The 19,741-nt window shown below is 52.1% G+C and overlaps 1 protein-coding gene across 1 annotated transcript in view; it reads right to left on the minus strand.

Moving 5' to 3' along the window:
• Positions 1-782: 782 nt before the first annotated feature.
• The window catches only part of LOC131492397 (liprin-alpha-1-like), a 56,558-nt gene continuing 37,599 nt past the window's right edge, over positions 783-19,741 (minus strand). Inside the window, 11 exon segments of the mRNA XM_058696025.1 lie at positions 783-1,023; positions 2,804-2,883; positions 4,113-4,175; positions 5,469-5,600; positions 7,992-8,075; positions 9,632-9,766; positions 11,353-11,499; positions 13,027-13,365; positions 13,753-13,917; positions 14,189-14,388; positions 15,876-15,999. Of these exon segments, the coding sequence (XP_058552008.1) occupies positions 783-1,023; positions 2,804-2,883; positions 4,113-4,175; positions 5,469-5,600; positions 7,992-8,075; positions 9,632-9,766; positions 11,353-11,499; positions 13,027-13,365; positions 13,753-13,917; positions 14,189-14,388; positions 15,876-15,999 (1,710 nt within the window).

Below are 19,741 nucleotides of genomic sequence, written 5' to 3' on the forward strand. Positions count from 1 at the left end.
CCACACTGGGCAGTGCCCAGAGAGCCACCCTTGGACTCTGGGGCTATCCACAGGTGCCCACCTAGGGACTTGTCAATCATCTGTCAAACAGAAGTAGATTACTAACACACATATCGCTTTTTACTTCCCTTTCGCTGCTGGTCTCTTCTCACTACACTGTGCACACATAGGGGTGCAGGCCTATCCTCTGACTTTTTATCTATTTATTGCTTTCTTTGTTTTATTTCAAGTGGGGGACGAGCAGAGAGAGGGAGAGAGAGAGAATCCCAAGCAGGCTCTAGGCGCGGTCAGCACAGAGCCCCATGCGGGACTGCGGGGCTCCGGGGCTCGATCTCACAAACCCAGAGATCGTGACATGAGCAGAAATCAGCAGTCGGACGCTTGACCGACTGAGCCACCCGGCGCCCCTCATCTGGGTTTTTCAGTCATGCTGCACCCTAGCTCTGGGACGATGTCTGCACCAAACTTGTTCCATGACTACAGGTGCTCACAACTTACACAAATATATAAAAATATACGCAGCCGAAGAGACAAAGGACAAAAGTACTTAGACTCCAAAGGTGAATTCTTTGTTGTTTAAGGATGAATACACGTGTTCATTTAACCTTCATTAGCGTTTCAAACCCTTACTAATTTGCATTGTGCTGTACTTAACACTAGGTCCTATCTTAATCCACATTGCTACTTGATACAAAGAAAGAACAAAAGCTCTCAAAAGTAAATTCTAAGGCAGCAAAAGAAGAATGGGGGAAGCGGCAAGGAGAAAGCAGCCTATCAGTCCTTTAGTTCCAGAAGAGCCTCACAGACAGGAAAAGGCACGTGACATTGGAGCTGGCAGGTGGGTCCCACGAGAGCCCCCAGAGGATGGAGATCCTTGCCTTGGAAGGCTCATGTCGCAGACGGGCCACACGGCCTTTCCGGCGGCGCTGCAACACCGCGCTGCTGCTGCTGCTGCTGCTGGCATCCGTGGGGCTGTCCGCCAGACGGAACCTGGAAGCTGGGATGCTGCTGACGTGCGTCCGCCTGAAATACGGAGGGAAACAATCAACAAACACGCACACACACACCAAGGTTGTTATCTAAAGAAAAGGGGACTTTGTCAGCCAGGCCAAAACCCGTCAATTAGGAAAATGAGGTCACAGAAAAAGGTCTCCAAGGAAGGCATCCTTGCCCCTGGCTCCAGTGCAAGCCCGCTAGCCGGGTCCTGTGGAGACAGGGTCTCCCGGGCCCAGCAGGTGCAACGCATCCCCGCGGCCCAGACGTCCCCGAGGTGGAGCAGCGCCTGCCCCCAGTCAAGCTGTCATCCAGCGTGTCTGCACCACCTCCTGCCCAACTGACCGGGAAGCACTCCTATACGTCCCTCTGGCCTTCACCTGCCATCGGCCCACGTGTGCCAAGGCCCTCGCTGTGATGCCAGGTGACCCCAGGTTTTCCTCCACCAGCCACTTTCGGGCGCCCCAGGGGCATCCGCGGCAGGATCCTTGGGAACCACACCTCGCAGCTCCCGTACACAGGAGGCAAAAGCGTCTCTGGCCTCTGTGCAGTTAGACTAACAGACAAATGTCCCCCTTGGCCACAGAAGTCTCCAGAAAAGTTCCATGGAGCCCCGAGCCCCTAGGGTGGAGTCACTTAATTGGGCTGTCAGCTGCTCCCCTCAGCAAAGGCTCTGGGCACGAAGCGGTCAGCAGCTGTGAAGGAGCACCCGCCAGCCCACGTGCCCGGCCTCAGCCACGGGTTCACCCTCCACACTTGAACCCTGCACGGGAGTCCAGTGGCTCCTTGCTCTCTGGAAAAGAAGAGAAGCTGACTTCCGTTGCACAAATCCCAGTGCGGCCTGAGTGGGCCTGCTTTTGGAGCAGGAGCCTGCACCTAAGGGGGCCCAGTCAGCTACTCGAGGCACTGTCACACCAGAATGACTCTCACCTGGTACCTATTTCTTACAAAGAAGCAAGCAAACCTTTTAATACCTGCTGACAATTACTGTCTGCAGGACGCAGCTCACAAGCCGGCTGACCCGCTCCCTCACAGGCGACTCACCAATGTCCCAACAGACTTAAAGCGATTACATGTCATTCTCCACTCTTTTCAAAAAGCTAAGAAACTGGGAGCACTGCGCTAACCCCACCAATGTGAAGGTGACCTTCACAACCATGGCCACGTGTCCACTCCCATGGTGACCCCACTGGTGTTACCGAAGGGACCACAGCTTCCGGGGACGCTGGGTCCGAATCTGGCACGCTGGACCCCTCCTAGCCCCACCCCATCACTGCCACACTCGGTGGAGGGAGGCCGCAAATAAACCCACCCAAACACGAACAGAACTTTCCCTAACTTCCACGCCTCCTCCCATGGCTGTGAGCTCTGTCATGCCTCCCGGTCTCCTGAGATTCCAAACCTAACCTCTGCAATGAGGTTGTACTTCTCCCTCTTGCCAACTACGAAGCTACCGGCTCCCTGAGCTACATCCAGTCACTCTGCCCATTCGGCCAAAGGATTCCTCTGGAAGATACACAGCAGGTGCTAACATATGTGTTTGTGAGGTGGTTCATGTTAGGCACGGTGAAGGGCAGTGTCCCCCCCAGCCCCGCCCCATCATCAGTTAGGTGGTACCTGGAAAATGGATCGCATCAGACTACAACACGCTCAGGGTTATTGTGTGTAACTCTGATCCGGTTCGGGTCATACCATAGCACACCCACGGTTCTACATTGGAACCATGAGCTGGTTCAGGTCATACTGGTGACAGAGGGAAGCCGTCCCCAGCCGCATCTCAAACACATCTGTGACCCGGGAAATGTCATACCCGTGGTGAAGCGAAGAGCCTCTCAGTCTTGCCCGCTTTAATTCAGCCCTCAGTGCTTCCATGCTCTGTAGAAGCCGATCCTGCAAAGCAGCAAATGACAACGACACTCACTGCAAGCAAGGTTAACGATTCTTTGCCTCAAGAGTCCGTTCAACACGGAGCACAAACTGGTAGTGGCCAGAGGAGAGGAGAGTAGGGGCGGTGGGCAAAAGAGGTGATGCTGATTAGGAGGCATAAGCATCCAGATATCAAATAAGGCCGTCTCGGGGATGAAAAGCACCGTACAGGGAATACGGTCCGTGATACCCTAAGGACTCTGTATGGTGACACACGGTGACCACAGTGATGGTGGTGAGCACAGAGTTACGCGTGCAATTGGTGAAACGGTATGCTGTCTACTTGAAACTGATACAACACTGTAGGTTCATTACACGATGGGGAAATTCAGCAGTTACAAACCCCAAGACCATTGTCTCCAAGAGTCCTCCAGTAAACACCCGGATCACCAAGTGAACGTCCTAAACCCTACTGAACAGTTAGGTCACAGGCCTAACAAGGTTACAGAGGAGAAACACCGAGCCACTAACACTTGTTCCTAATTATGTAGAGAGGAGCAAGACTTTCTGGGCGGTGGGGGAATAGCCCTTCTGTGCAATAGGCACGTGCTCCTTCGTGGACCCTCCGCAGCCCAGACTCACGTCTGCACACGCAGCACCAAGGAGCAAAACCGAAGAGGACCTTCGGTCACACAACAACGCCCTAGGCAGTGCCGTCCCAGGCAGCAGACACCGCCGCACGTGGCTAACTGAGTGCCCAAAGTGGGGCTGGTCCCGACCACAGGGGATGGAACTGTGAGACGGCCCGTGGGTTGCAAGGACTGAATGTGGAAAAACATTGTAGAGTAGCTCCTTCATGTCTATACTATTTACATGATACAATAACATGTTGCCTGCATCGGGCTACATGAAAACTAACATCACCCGTCTGTTTGACCATTTCCAATGCAGCCGCGAGAATCCTTGGGATGACACCCGTGTCACCTGTTACCTTCCTGCTGGGCAACGCTGCACTCAACGAAAGGTTTGCGTGAACATTTTAGCTTTCGAGCGGACCCCCGAAGGGACTCAGAAATCTGAACCCCATAGGCTGCACAGCTCCAACTCCGCCACATGCGTGCCATTCAGACTTGCCAGCGTGGGGCCCCTCGAAAGCACAGTGGTGGCTCGCCTTGGAGGAAGTGTCAGCCCCAGAGGTCACCTGCTCCTTTCCAGTCTCAAGGGATCACTGAATGATTGAGAGATGGAAATACCTTCTCACGTTGCGTTTCTTGTAACTGTTTTTTCAGATTGCCCACTTCTCCTAACGGAGACTTCTGAGAAAGGTACAGTCCTTTAGTGTTGATTCTTTCAAACGTTCCACATGCTAGAGCACGCCTACGTTTCTCTTTACAATAACGCAGCACCACAGAAAAGTCATGGAGTGGATGGCCATACCAACGAACAGGGTCACATGACCACAGAGTGAAATGCTGTCTGTGAAACTGCAGTAACAGCCTTTCCTCATGCTTTGTCCATGTACAATTTCTTCACGGATCACTGTCTGACTGTAAGTATGACAAGTTCCTAAGTTTACTTGCAGCAGGTACACTGGTTCGTACTAGCTTTTAGGGTCTGTGATGCCTCAGTCACTTGGGAAACCTGACCTAAGTTTCGTACATAGAATTCCAATCTCACATACAACTATTCTACCTAAAGGCTGGCCCCAGTGATCAAGGTAGAACCTCACGTGGGGTATAATAACGCACCTCATAATGGGTTTTACCCAAAACAAGTGTGTCGTGTAATTAGCATTGCTCACTGGTGTCTCCAAGTGCCCATCTTAGGGAAGATTCTGGGCTCATCTACAGGGACACAGGTGTCACCAGAACCGGTAGTATCAGGTCCGCACCCAACTGTCACCACCAGAGCTTCTCTCACAGAGATCCTATGATACTGCTTCCCTCCCGTTACACCTCAAGTGTATCCGTTATGATGGTGTAAGAGTCCAGGCTTAGACTCTTTCCAACCCAGATGAAAAGAGGGAAGGCAGGAGATGGAACAGGAGAAACTCTGTTTTCAGCTGCTTAAATGCTTGACAGAACTGCGCACTCCTACCGGTCCGTCTGGACAAAAGAGGTACAAATTAGCTCCCCAGACAAGAACCAGGCTGAAGGTTCCAGCACAGGGGTGGCCAACGAGGGCCTGCTGACCACATCCAGCCACTGCCGGGTCCTATCAACAAAGGGTTATCGACACACGGCCCCTCCCCTTAGTTATATACTGCCTATGGCTGTTTCTGGGCCCATCTTTGATTAGCATGAAGCTAGCTTACTCCTTACCTCTCAGTTAGTAAAAGCCTAACATACTTACTCTCGGGCCCTCCCCAGACCATACTCCTCTTCTAGACAGTAAGACGCACCTTCCCGCACACATACGTCGGGCAGGGACAGGACACTGGGAACTTAACACAGACAGTGGGTAACAGCCTGCAGTTTTCCGCGTGAAAGAATCATTTCTACTTTCTACAGTGGCTGTTAGCCTCTGCTCCACGCTGCTCCTCAGGATCACAACGTGAGCGTCTCCTCTGTGAGGACGGGGGCACTCAGCCGCTGTCTCTCATGTCCTACCTTATCTTCCACAGCAGCCATTCTCTCCTTAAGATGACGCTGAAGACACTCGTCAGATTCGGAAAGGAGCTGGTCAATAGTGCCCGACAGACATTTATTAGTCTCTTCATTCATTTTTTCTCTCTGCCTTACCTGAAAGAGAAGACGCAGGCTTGAAGCAAAAGTGCGAACATCGGCTCAGACGTGCGAATGACCAGCGGTGCGACCCACACGCACGCCATCCTCGGCTGCCCCTTCCCACGGCACTCTTGGGCGTGCTTGTGCCTCACTGCCAGCACCGACCTCCCGGGACACAGAAACGCAGGAACCTGCTTCCCAGGGGTCATCACTTAGCAGGTGCCTTTGTTTCTGGGAAACAAAACACACATGGGCCCTCACGAATGTCCTCATTATTAGCTCTCAGATGGGCTCAGGAGGCAGATGTACATGCAGGAAAGAGCATATTCTTTTTTTAATTTTTTTTAACGTTTTTTATTTATTTTTGGGACAGAGAGAGACAGAGCATGAACGGGGGAGGGGCAGAGAGAGAGGGAGACACAGAATCGGAAACAGGCTCCAGGCTCCGAGCCATCAGCCCAGAGCCTGACGCGGGGCTCGAACTCACGGACCGCGAGATCGTGACCTGGCTGAAGTCGGACGCTTAACCGACTGCGCCACCCAGGCGCCCCTAAAGAGCATATTCTTAAGGGGATCAGCTTATCTACACACAGGAGGAGGAATATTCCGGGGCGGAAACAGAAGCTCGGATCTGGCCTCAGGGGGAAAGAAATGAATCCATTGACAAAACCGAAAGATAAAAAAAATCCACTTTGGGAAAGATTCAGTGGTGAGAAAGACTTTCACCTGTTTTTCGTGAAATTCCCACATCTCCTGAACGTTTTGTAATGGAACTTGTATTAGAAATTCATAACAACTTACCTCAAGTAATTTCCGAACGTAACCGCAAAGTTCACGGGTCTGTGTTATATACAACTCTCATCAATCGTCTGGTTTAAAAACTTGTTTCTGCCGCATCTCCTGAATTAACCCAAAACAGAAGCGCCGAGGACAGGCCGGCAGGATTCAGGGGCTCCTGCCGGGCGGAGGGCCGTGGGGTACGGACTACACATGTGCCCTGCAGTCGGGGGGCCCAGGGAGGAGGAAGAGCCCACAGGACACACCCGCAGGCTAGGCAATGGACAGTCCCTCCATGCTCGGGCTTCCTCATCTCTAAGCCACACCTGCTGGCACCTCTTTCCTTGGGAGCAGGCAACAGAAAGCACGACCACCTCACCTAACACGCAGCAACGGCCATCACTTGGAAAAGACCCTGGTCACCCCACAAGAAGGGATCAGCACCCAAGTATTTTTCAAGCAAAACAGCTTAAAAGTGTCCTTGGAATTGTCTCAGTTATAATAGAATCCTTATCTCAACACCTGTCCCTCCAAACTACCATACAGTCCTAAAGGCAATGAAGTGCTTCTCTAAGTAGGTGAGGTCGAATTCTCGGCCCAAGAGGCTAGCGTCTGGTTGTGCTCGCTTGTGTGCATGTGGCATGGCAGGCTGGGGTCGGATTGTCTCAGTTATAATAGAATCCTTATCTCAACACCTGTCCCTCCAAACTACCATACAGTCCTAAAGGCAATGAAGTGCTTCTCTAAGTAGGTGAGGTCGAATTCTCGGCCCAAGAGGCTAGCGTCTGGTTGTGCTCGCTTGTGTGCATGTGGCATGGCAGGCTGGGGTCGGCCAACACGAGCCCTCACGCTGGCATCAGAAGCTTCACTCCGCGAGAACTCATGTTTTATTCTCTGACCCTGAGGGCCAAGCACACGAGTTTCTGGTGTAAGTTAAGGGTGAGTGTTTCGAGTTTTCTGGTGAAAACAAAACCTGATGGCCTTGGATGGACGTCCCAAGATGGGGAGGCCGCTGCCTGCTCTGTCTCCTGGGTGTTTCACGTTGACGTCTGACCAGCTACCGCAGGGAAAAATCTCAGGGGATTCAAGGGACACGGGCCTCCCTTTCGTCAAGGCTCGATTACGCTATTCTTCTTCTTAGGAACATCTACCCTGACCTGTGCCTTTCATCTCAAGTAGAAATTCAGGATGTGGGGACCAAGGTCAGGCCCGTGACCTGATTTCAGGACCTCAGTGTCATGTCCTAAGGAAGGAGACCCCTCCTCTAGGCTGCCCTACCCCAGGCCAGTACCTCCGCTTTGGCCAAGGGACACCCACGAGGTCCCGCGTCAACCGTGAGTAGCTGCTAATGAGCTGGTGGGCACAGTGGGCTGTGCGGGTGCCTCCACCCCTAGGCAGCACTGCCTCCGGGGCCCCAACGTCCAGAGAACATTGTCCACATGCTAGGAGTGTTCAGTAGCATCCAACTCGCACAAGAGTCCACTGTACCCCTGATGGGACCGAGAAGGGGCCTGGCGTCCACATGGGGAGAAGTGGGAAACAAGGGACCACTCCCTACCCCCAGACCCCCAGCCTGTGCCTCATCCTCAACCACTTCCAGGTGCATGGCTGCTCTGCTCACACACGTACCCGCTGCAGTTCTTGGTTCTTTTCCTCCAGCTGGGCCTCCATCTGGCGCAGCCTTTCCTCGATGTTGCCACGCCTCTGCTCGGCCTGTGGGCGACAGCGGGGTCAGAAGAGCTGGCGGCCCCACACCACACGCTGTGCCTACGCACGACATGCTGTGAGCGGCCTTCCGCCTGCTCACAGTCCCTACAGGCCTCATGCGTGCCAGTGGGAAGCAGTGGGCTGCCATGCTGGTGACCGGGGGTAGGCAACGGTCTCGTCCCCACCCCGGGTCCCGGATCCTTGGACAGTGCCTCGTCCCCCGGGAGACACCCCTGGCCACTCAGCACGGACAGGAGGAAGCAGCAAGCAGAAAGAGCAAACAGGCGTGCTAGCTTCCTAAGCTGGGAAGTCACTTCCAACAATTTAGCTTCCTCAGCAGCAGAGTGTCCAAAGACAAACAGTCGGGCTACACGGCTGACCAGGGACAGGAGAGAGGACAGGCGAGAAAACAAACGGAGACTTGACATGCAGATCACAAAGGAGGAGAGGCTCTGTTGGAGCCTGGGCTTATGGGTGCCCAATGCCGCCTGCCCGACTTGATGGCAGCCTTGAGGGTCAGCATCCCGTGATGACACCACCCCCTTCCCACTGGGACCCTCACTGCACTGGAACCGGTGACACAGAAGCACCGACAGGCTCCCTGCTACAGGTTCCCTCAGCCCAGGTTCCGGAAGGACGGACTGGCTGCCCAGTCATGTGCTCCCTCGTCCTGTGTGCATCACTCGATCCCAGCACCGACCACATCATGTCTGGAAACTACCTCTTCAACTGCTGCCTTCCTCTGTGGGTGGTGAGGGCTATGAGAGCTGGGAGGGCAGGGACTGTGTCTGGCACGTTCCTCGACTCTATTTGTTGAACCTCCGAGTGAATTCCTTAAAGATTTATTTCTTACAGGGGTGTCTGGGTGGCTCAGTCAGTCGGGTTCTGACTCTTGGCTTCAGCTCAGGTCATGAACTCAAGGTTTGGGCGTTCGAGCCCTGTGTCACGCTCTGTGCTGATAGCATGGAGACTACTTGGCATTCTATCTCCTTCTTTCTGCCCCTCCCCTGCTCATGTATGTGCCCATGCTCGCTCTCTCTGTCTGTCTCAAAATAAATGAACATTTAAGAATTTTTTAAATAAAAACGATTGTGTTGAAAAGAGGATAGGATTTTCTCATTTCTCGGAAAAATTCTATGCTTTTTTGGTTTCTTTTTTTCCTTCAGTAAGCTCTACACCAAACGGGGTCTCAGACTCATGACCCTGAGATCAAGAGTCCCAAGCTCCACTGACTCAGCCAGCCAGGCACCCCTGTCCTTCTCTTACCCAAGGCTACTACCTTGAGCTTTGAGTCGCTGACTTAACTCTGAAAAGCAGTGAGTCTTAGATGCAGCCAACGGCACACAGCACACATCGGACAAAACCGGAGGGAACAAAACTGAGGATGATGCCTGCCATTTGAAAAGCATTCCGATCTCAGACAAAGTAGCACCGAAAACAGATCTCAGCTGGGTCGCGGAATTTGGCACGCCGACGTTACCGGTGAGAAATGAGATACAAGAACGGACCGCCATGAAAATGACATTCCCACCATGGGACCCAGAAGGAAAGGCAGGCCCCACCTTGCAGAGGGTGGCCACCCTCTGGGCCGGCTCGGCTTCCACCTCGGGCAGCGACTTGGCCTTCCTCGGGGTCTGCTGCAGCTTCCGCTCCGCCACCTCCAGGCGCTCTTGCAACTGGCGGTTTTGATCCGCAGTCTAGGAAATGAAGGCAAAGCATCAAAGTGTAGCAAGTCTTCTCTCCGTTTCCATTTTTAATAAAGTGAAACAAAAGCTAAATGCAGAGATCTACTGTTCGTTCTGACTGAAGCCAACAGTTTGGGAGGTGCTTCAGAGTAAACCTTTCCTGTCTGCAAGGAGTCACCCACTGCCTTGGTCCTCGTTTCACTACGCAAAACATGTCTTGCCAAACTCTTTGCTCTTCTTCAGTATCTTCAAAGAAGTCTTTCAAAAGACAAAGTTCCCACACATTAAAGAAAACCCATCTTCTGGAGGAGCTTGCTCGTTCTTCCTGACAAGTTAAGGAGGGAAGGGTTCGGTCCTAACCCTTCGTGAACATATTTATACTGTGGTCCGAGGGCTCGCTCCATAGGACATTCTGAGGTGGGCACATCAGCCAGCACAGAGCTTCTGAGAGCATGCCTGATGCCAGTTGAGTTCTTTTTGGAAGTGTACCATTATTCAACAAAAGCACTCTCCCTCTTGACCAAAAACGTGGAAAACTTCAACGTGGAAAACTTAGACACGAGATTTTTTGTTAAAGGACTTTTAGGGAAGCCGAGGTGGCTCAGTCGGTTAAGCGGCCAATTCGGCTTAGGTCATGATCTCATAGCTCATGGGGTCAACCCCGCCTCGTGCTCTGTGCTGACAGCTCAGAGCCTGGAGCCTGCTTGGGATTCTGTGTCTCCCTGTCTCCCTCTCTGGCCCTCCACTGCTCATGCTCACTCTCTCTCTCTCTCTCTCTCTCTCTCTCTCTCACTCTGGCTCCCTTTCTCAAAAATAAATAAGCATTAAAAACATATAAAGTCATTTTAAAAATCATGTATAAGGTGAGGTTTTTGCCAGGTTAACGTTTGTTCCCACAGACTCCTTCCATCTTCTGAGTGCATATAGCTCTGTGTGTATATACAGACTGCGTCTCATGCTTTAAAACCCTCAGAATATAAATCACATGCTGTACACAAAGTATTTCACGATCTGCCTTTTACACTCATGATTTGGAACATCTTACGTGCCATCAAACAGCATTCCTCAATGTCATTTTCATGGCTTCCTAGTCTTTCACTTTGATTATCATTTTGGGTCGACTGACACATTTGACAAACACACCAGGCAAACTCACTCTGTTTCCAAGAAGCTGGATGCGGTGTTCCTGTTCAATGCCGGATGACCTGAGACAACCAAGGAAGAGCCGTGCGGCTTCCCAAAACACAGGGTCTCACATCCTCACACCAGACTGTGCTTCTGCACCTGCCATCCCCCCGATCTCAAGTACTAACCAAAATGGCCAGTGCCTACACATTCCCGGCTACTCCCTGCTCAGTTGGAAACAGTGCTAACGGGCAACAGAATAACGTGCATTTAAGACAAGACAAGGAAGGAACCAAGGAGGGTAGCCCCATAACATGCTTCCATAAAATTCGAAAGAATTAAACCCTGGACGTTGAAGTAACCCCGCTGGTCAACACAAGATTCTAAGATCCTAAAACCTTGACATTGACACTTGGTCCTTAACCTGACTTGTAATTAATAAAAGTGGAATGAAGTTCAACGAAACCAACGACCTGTCGATGCAGAGAGTCCTTCTTTGCGATCTCGTTTTCAAGTTTATCCTTGAGGTCCTGCAGAGAGGTGGCTTCCTGCTGTGCCCTGAGGCAGCGCTTCTCAAGGGTAGTGATCCTCTCTTGCATGTCTTCCTTCTGGGCCATGGCCTACAGCAGGTATTTCAGAGGGAAAACAGGGAAAGAATCAGCGTACGACACATTAACACACTCCAGACACAAAAACTGGGCGAAATTCTCATTTCCCAAACAAACAGAAAAGTAGCATCCTGGGGGCACCTGGGTGGCTCAGCCGGTGACGCTTTGTGAGTTGGCGCCCCGCGTCAGGCTCTGTGCCGACAGTGCGGAGGCTGCTCGGGATTCTGGCCAGGTACCCAGGCTTATTCTTTCCCATGTGTTCAAAGACAAATGGATAATAAAATCTCCCGGAAGTCACAACCTCGGTTGCCTCCGGACACCGTTGAGCTTTCCACAGAACAGCGACTTGCCTCTGGAGGCACGCACCATGAGACACCATCCCCTCTCCGGGGAAACGGTGGGGGAAATCTCATCCAATTCCCACAAAGTTGAAGCAGCAGTGTTAACAAAAGGAAGCCAAACTCCACCTTGCATATAACTGGAAGTCATCTTCTATAGCCTAACCCTGTAACAACATTGTATCCCATGGTATCTGACACTGCAAATGAAACCAGACCGTCCTGCCCTGCCTTTCTTGTCCACCACCCGAGAGATTCCTCTTCCAGCCCTCTGTGTTTACTAAGCAATTTATGTCAGCAGTCTCAAGAGTGAAAGTGATGAGTCCTAAGAAATGATTTTCTAAACTCTCTGCATATTGAACTCTGCTGCGGGGTCTCCCCCCACCTTTGCCAAACAACAACTTCACTGAATGGGTTATATAATTTCTGCAAATACTTTTGTTTTAAATTCGGACACGGCCTCACCCACACTAAGGTACTAAACAGACTGCTCGTGCACGTACACGTGGGTCTGACAGGGTCTGACAGGGTCTTCCCGAGGTGGCATTGACGGGCTGGGGTGGGGTGTGCGGGGACTGTCCACAAAGGGCAGCTCACAGGGACAGGAGGAGGCACAGAGCAACCATCCCACCCTTACTAGTTTCTGTGACAAGGATCAGATTCCCATCCACGACGACCACACGTGCAGAAGCGGCCGCACTCCTCCATGACCTTACACTGGGAGCAGCGGGCTGCCCCTCGCTCACTCTGACCGCCACGACCAGGAGCACGGAACCCCTGGGAGGAGGGCAGGGCGGCAGAGGCGGCCGTGACGGCCCCTCGGGAGAGCCGCCCTCGCACGGTCGTGCCCCCGGCAGCGACCTGGCAGCACCACGCTGGTTCCCACGTGCCGAGTGTGTTCCCAAAACGGACCGAGAGCATGGCATGGGCCAAGCTCAGGTGGCCCACACTCCACACCCGAGGGCACTCCGCCACCTGCCCGCCAGGCCTCGGCTGGGGAGAGCCCAGGGAGGACAGATTCCACCGCGCAGACGGGGAGGCAGCCCGCCCAGGCCCCGGAGTCACGTCCCGTTCTGCTGCTACTTCTACCCAACTCCAAACGTTCAAAACCCGTGGGAGACGAAGGACACACTGGGCAAGGCCGAACCAAACACCCCACGTTTGGCTAGACGACGGCGTGGCCATTTCAACCGACACTCACTTCACGGACATCTCTTTGTAATATGCTGTTCATTGCTTCAGAACGGATGAGGTCTTTCCTTGATATGGCTAGGTCCTCTTCCAGCTTGGCCATGAGAGTGCACAGGGTAGCCAGGAGCTCTTTCATCTGGCTCTGCACCTTGGAAACTCAGAAAGGGAAGCAACATGTGAGGGCCCCCACTGCTAGTCTTCATATGTTGTTTTAAAAACAATGCATAAAAAGGAAACCCCCTCCAATCAAATCCTGTGATGATGTCTGGAGCTGAACTCTGCGTGTGGCCCCTAATTCTTCTTCTACGAAACTACACCCCTCCAGTGCCACACGTAACTGCTCTCTCACCTGGAAACAAAGGGATTGAGTTTGTACACAGAGGTGTTTCATTAGTCCTTACTATACAGTTACCCTAACATCCCCTTCGCCTCAAATAACATGACAGAATGCTGGTAAGGTTTTTCACGGATGCTCCTGTTCACAAACTTGCTTGTTAACAGCTTTCCATTTTACATTGGAGACAAATCTTCCCCGAAATAAATCACATTATGCAATTTGTACTAGCCAATCGATACACACAACATTTCCACCAACTACTGCTTTTTAACCATACAGACCTGTCTTCTCACAAGAATTCAAGAAGATGAAAAGGAAACTCCAGTCACACAAACACACAAAGCGTGCGTATAACACACAGCATGTGCACAAATTGAGAACCACCGTGGCTAGGCACACCGTTTCATCCTCCGTTTGGTCGTTGTCCAATATGGACTTGAGGACCTTGAGCACCTCCACCTCACTGGACACACCGGCCTGAGTCTTTGCCTGTCGCCTCACCAATGTTCTCCTGAGAGATCTCTCGTGTCTGCAGATTAGGAACTCCAAGTGTTCCAGGAGCACCTAGCGGGAGAGGCAAAAGGAAAAGCGTGTTTCAAGAACAACTTCAATTCCGGGCCTCAAGTTCACCAAATGCAAAACCAAGTCTGAATCCCTTCAATTCAGTGCCCAGGTAGGGAGCCATCCCCTCGAATGTGTTAAAATAGCCTCACTCCTCCTCACGGATCAAACAAGGTTTGAGAACAATAGGTCCCAGCCAACTCCATGGGGACATGTGGACAAGGGGACTGAATGGTGTCCTGTGTTGAAAGACCCTGGCAGTGCGCCTACTGACCCTGGTGTTGTTTCTCTCTGCCTTCAGGTTGGCGATCTCCTCCTCTCTCTGCACGAGCTGCTCCCTGCAGGTGTGGAGCTCTGCAGCGAGAGCTGCACACTCCTGGGGTCGGAGAGGGGACAAAAGTGGAGAGACACAGGGGGTCTTTACCAGAGCACACCAGGCCTCCGTGGCCCTCCAGAGTCCCAGCACCCACCACCCTCAAGTAGCATCACACACACCAGTCCCCTCCTCACCACCCACAGGAGTCCCGGGGATTTTCGGAGGGACCGACACTCAAGGGGACAGACGTTTGCAGGTGCCTGGCAGGTCTAGGACTCAGGAGCTCTGCTGACTCGGGAGCAACAGGCCGAGAAGCCTGCTGCCCATCCCCAGCCTCTGGCCTCGTCTGGCAAGCAGGCTTGTGGAGCGGCAGCGGGGAAAGGCTGACGGTAGTCAAAAGCTGCTGTCTTAGCCTGAACACCTGGCTCAATCAGACTCAACCATACCCAATGGACTTTTCAAAAATGATGGTAGGACTCTTGACGAAAGGGCGAGTTTACGGCTTATTTCCTTAGTCGAGCAGGAAATATTATGGATGAAGGGTCTCTGAGGAGAGTGATGCCAGGGCCCACCACCCCGCGTGGGGCTTCTCTCCCGCCAATACTGAGCGCCCGCCCAGGACATGGGGTACAGGTGGGCTCCAAGGAGGTGGACGCACACTCTCCAGTCAGTCGAGCGCAGAGCCCGGTGCAGGGCTCAGTCCCTGAACCATGACATCATGACCTGAGCTGAAACCAAGAGTCAGACGCTTAACGCCCTGAGATACCCAGGCGCCCCAGAGCTTTTGTCTCTGTAGGACAAACGAAGGGATAAACGTTCACTTAACAACTGACATTCCAAAGAGAGAGTGGTTGATTTCAGCCATTCTAGAAAATCCAAGGACAAACTGGTGACATACTTCAAGTTCCTTCATAAATTAACCCTTTCCAAATCAACGGGAATGTTACCACAGAACTGACCACGTTCCTTGCAATCTGACTTGACAAGGTGAACCCACAGAAGCCTATCTGATCCTTGATGTAGGACTGTGCAGGCCCATTTCTATGTGGGGATTTTTGTTCCAATAAATACATTGGAAACTTTTCTGGAGATGTGTGACTTTTGGAAAGACTGGCAGATGAGCTGAGCAGCTACGAAGTATCAAAACTAGTAAGTAAAAGGGAGGCCACGGGTGCATGAAATAAACGCAGATACTAGGCTATTATAGCATTTCCTATCCGAAAACATACACAAACCTACTCTAACAAGATAAAACGTATCATTTTGCACACAGAAACTGACCGTACCTACATGGTGCCATTTGCAGTCAAGAGAAAGGCAAACAAATGTGGAGACGCAGGATTAGTCCTAACTGCATAACACGAACTGTAGCAGACGCTGTCCTCTGGGGGAAGTGTGCACCACCTCCTGCTGCTATTGAGGTCCCCTCAAGTGTTGCACGAATCCACGAATCTGCTACTCAGCTCCTGGTAAGCACTTCCTTTCTCCAGTAAATCAAGCACCACAGGAGAAGTGATTTCTCAGGGTTCCTGCGTCATTTTCACCATGTTAGGGGCAATACCATGAACCTTAATTACAGCCTGGGACCCGTTTGAAGTGTCCCCAGGGATGCTGGACGTGCTCCCGCGATGCAGAGAAGACTCACGGTATGACAAGAAAAGGCTGAATGGCCTGACATGTACTGAGGTCCACAGCTGCAGCTGCCAGCCGGCCTGCGTGAGGACCATGGAGGCACAAGGAAAGGGAAATTCTCGAAGCTCTCGCTGCGGCTACCGCAGCACATGCAAAAACCTGGTGCTCTTTGTGAGACATCTTTGTGTCTCGTGTGGAAGATGTGGCATCTCTGTGGATGTAGGACTGCTGTGAGACGGGCACACCTGCAGACTCAACTCAAACTGCAAGACAAGTGAAGACCTGACATCACGACGTAAGGCAGAAGGAAGGGAAGGATCGAAAACTGGCACATTTCAATGCAAGCACAGGATAGCTTGGTGATTTTAGAAAGGGGTTTGGCTTTTCAAATGGTCATGACGATAGGAGAAGCAGCTTCTACCACGAAGAGGAAGCACACGGTTTCCCAGACGCCCCAGAGAAGATTGCAGAGAAGAAGGAACCACCATCCACCGCATGTCAACCACTCCAAGACAAAAAGGGAAAACCCAAGAAAATCAGGTGAGAGGACCATGGCTGTCTGCACAGGTTTTCATGCAGAAGGAGGTGCCCTGTCGGGGGGAAAATGCCACAAACGACATTTATTCACGAGAAAGACAAGTGAGCACCAAGATGTTGGGTAGGAAGGGGTGAAGCAGCTACCGACTGAGCGGATACAGGCGAGGGTGTGATCAGGGCGGCTGGCCCTGTGTAGGAAGCTCACCCCAGGGTCCTGAAGGCAACAAGTGCCAGTGGCCAGTGGTCTGGCTGCACAACCAGAGCCCTTGCCCTGGACCAGTTCCATCCCGGCTCTGTCCCTCAACTCAGGAAGTACGCTGAAAGCAAGGGACTGTCCTCTAAAGTTCTTCTGACATTGGACAATGTCCTGGCCACCCAGAACCCCACGGGTCACCACCAAACGTGTCTTGGCGGCTCACTCGCTCCGGAACACAGCAGGTCTAAGTCTGCCTGTGGACCAGGGGCCACGAGGATCTGTGAGGCTCATGACACAGGCACTTTACAAGAAGGATAGTCAATGAGGGGCGCCTGGGTGGCGCAGTCGGTTAAGCGTCCGACTTCAGCCAGGTCACGATCTCGCGGTCCGTGAGTTCGAGCCCCGCGTCAGGCTGTGGGCTGATGGCTCGGAGCCTGGAGCCTGTTTCCGATACTGTGTCTCCCTCTCTCTCTGCCCCTCCCCTGTTCATGCTCTGTCTCTCTCTGTCCCAAAAAAAAAAAAAAAAAAGTTGAAAAAAATAAAGAAGGACAGTCAATGCTACCAAAGAGAACCGCCACAGAGGGAACATTATGAAAGTCAGGAAGATGCCAAGGGACGTTACAAAAAACTCTGGGAAAACCATCAAGCCCAACACAATCAAGAAATCCCTGCTAGAGATGACTGTCCATACGACGTGCGTGATTTCCAGGACCTATGACACAGCCAATCAGGAAACTCATGAATGAGACTCTGCATATGGCAAAAAGAAACAAAAGAAAAAGAAAAAGAGTTGGGGGATGCAGGGATTCAAAATGCGTATCCTACAGAAGGTCAAGAGCACAGAGAAAAGCCCAGAGGAGGTCACAGAAGAAGACAGCACAGAGAGGAGATCTGGTGAAGCAGACGGATGGCGAGGAAGGCGGCATGGAAGTGGCATCGCTGGAAAGCACGCTGCCACCAGGACTGATCCGCCAGCGTCTCGGCTCCTTTCCCACATGGACCCTTCCATGACAAGGGCGCTGGGACTAAAGCCAGCCAGCCGTCTATGGAAACATTGGCCAGGAACAGAAAGGCCCTTCTGGAAAGCTGCACAGACAGTGCCCACCTCCACCCCCATACCGCCAGGCCCCAAGGCCCAAGACTGCCCCAACTAGCGGGTCCCCCCGACCCCATGCAGGTCTGCATATCAGCACATTTGTGAGGACCCACCCCCACTTTCCAGACAGCAAATCCTCACCAAGGTGCTCAGTGAACCACTTCGCCTGCCATGCACAGGTCTCTGCGTGAAAATCGAGGGAGCGTGCAGCCAGGCCGCCCGGGGCGCATGTGTGTCACCACCACCTAAGCGGTCATCAGGAGGAACGTCGTGTGGGAGAATTGTGTGCACTTGGACGGCCTATCCTCACACGGGCATAAGGGCAGTAAGATCTGACATACAACGAATAACGTGTTGTTCCATAACCTGGCTTTCAAAAAATGACATTACCTTCTGGCAGGCCTCTCTCTGTCCCCGCCCAGAGAAAATGCCTCCCAGCCTACTATCACAGGCCGTTTTTGTAATGTAAGAATGTGTCCAGACTGTATGAGGAATATGGCTGTAAACCTGCAGGCTAGAAAAGCTTTGTAACCATTCATTCACCCGTGTATCTCCTAGGCCATGACGAAGCAATCGTACTGATTACACCAGGCCATCATGAAGCATTCACCCTTCATTGGTAATGCATGAAATGTGACATCCGTAAATACACAGGAATCTTTCCAGTTCCTCCCATTTCTTTTTTTTTTTTTTTTCAACGTTTTTTATTTATTTTTGGGACAGAGAGAAACAGAGCATGAACGGGGGAGGGGCAGAGAGAGAGGGAGACACAGAATCGGAAACAGGCTCCAGGCTCCGAGCCATCAGCCCCGAGCCTGACGCGGAGCTCGAACTCACGGACCGCGAGATCGTGACCTGGCTGAAGTTGGACGCTTAACCGACTGCGCCACCCAGGCGCCCCTGGTTCCTCCCATTTCTGATGCACAGTGCTAATGATACACGTAACAACAGCGTAGTGTGTCACCTAAGTCAGGAATGATGTGGGTTCTGATAGACAATTCATTCTAGTAACAAACGGAGAATAAACTTAGGGATCAATACAGCGCAGAGCTGTGCATCTATTTCCCTGTGACGTAAAACTGTTTCTCTAGCTTACTTGACTCGAAGAATATAGCATATAACACACACAAGATCCAAGTGCTAATGCACTGTTTGTGTTTCTAGTAAGGTTTCTGGACAACAGGAGAGTTTGAACAGTTAAGTGTTCTGGGGACGCAAAAGTTATACATGGATTTTCAATTGTGGGCAGGGTGGAACCCCGAACACCAAGTTGTTCTACGGTCAGCTGTACTCATCCTTGGGGAAGAACGAAGCAAGCATGACCTTTGTGAACAACAGAAGAGAGTAAAATAGAAATAGATTTTCTGTTTTAATTTTTTAATGTCATTCTTTTTTTTTTTTTTTTTTTTTTAATGTCATTCTTTATTTCTTAGAGACGGAGAGCAGCAGGGGAGGGGCAGAGTGAGAGGGAGACAAGGAATTGAAAGGAGACTCCAGGCTCTGGGCTGTCAGCTCAGAGCCCGTCTCGGGGGTTAGCTCGCCAAGAAAGAGTTCATGACGGGGCCAAAGTCAGCCGCTTAACTGACTGAGCAACCTAGGAGCAGAAAAGGAGCAGTTTAGACGGTCCTTGTACACAAGGCATACGTGTTTCCCCAAAGGAGTTAGTGACCAAGTTGCTCAGCAACACCCAGCACTGAGGGCCAGCAGACAGGACACAGATTCAGAAAGAAAGGCCATCTTCTCAGAGAGCGAGGTGTATTGTACATGGACGGGGCAGGACGCCAGCATCTCTGCACAGCAGGAGGCGCCCTCCGCCCCACAGCCAAGCTGCTGCGAGGTGAGTGGGGCCGGAGCAGGGAAGACTGCAGGACTCAGCCCCTCCCTGAGTCCACCCAAGTGAAGACAGGGTACAGATCTCCAGAGACCTCACAGATGGCCTCTGAGACAGGCAAGGTCCACGCCACAGGACCCACGGACCAGCAGGGAGAGGGAAGAGCAGGAAAGAGGCAAAGCCATCTCCCTGGCTTCTGACCACCGGACCAGGGAGCAA

This window comes from Neofelis nebulosa, chromosome 13 (genome assembly GCF_028018385.1).
Source record: "Neofelis nebulosa isolate mNeoNeb1 chromosome 13, mNeoNeb1.pri, whole genome shotgun sequence".
Lineage (NCBI taxonomy): Eukaryota > Metazoa > Chordata > Mammalia > Carnivora > Felidae > Neofelis > Neofelis nebulosa.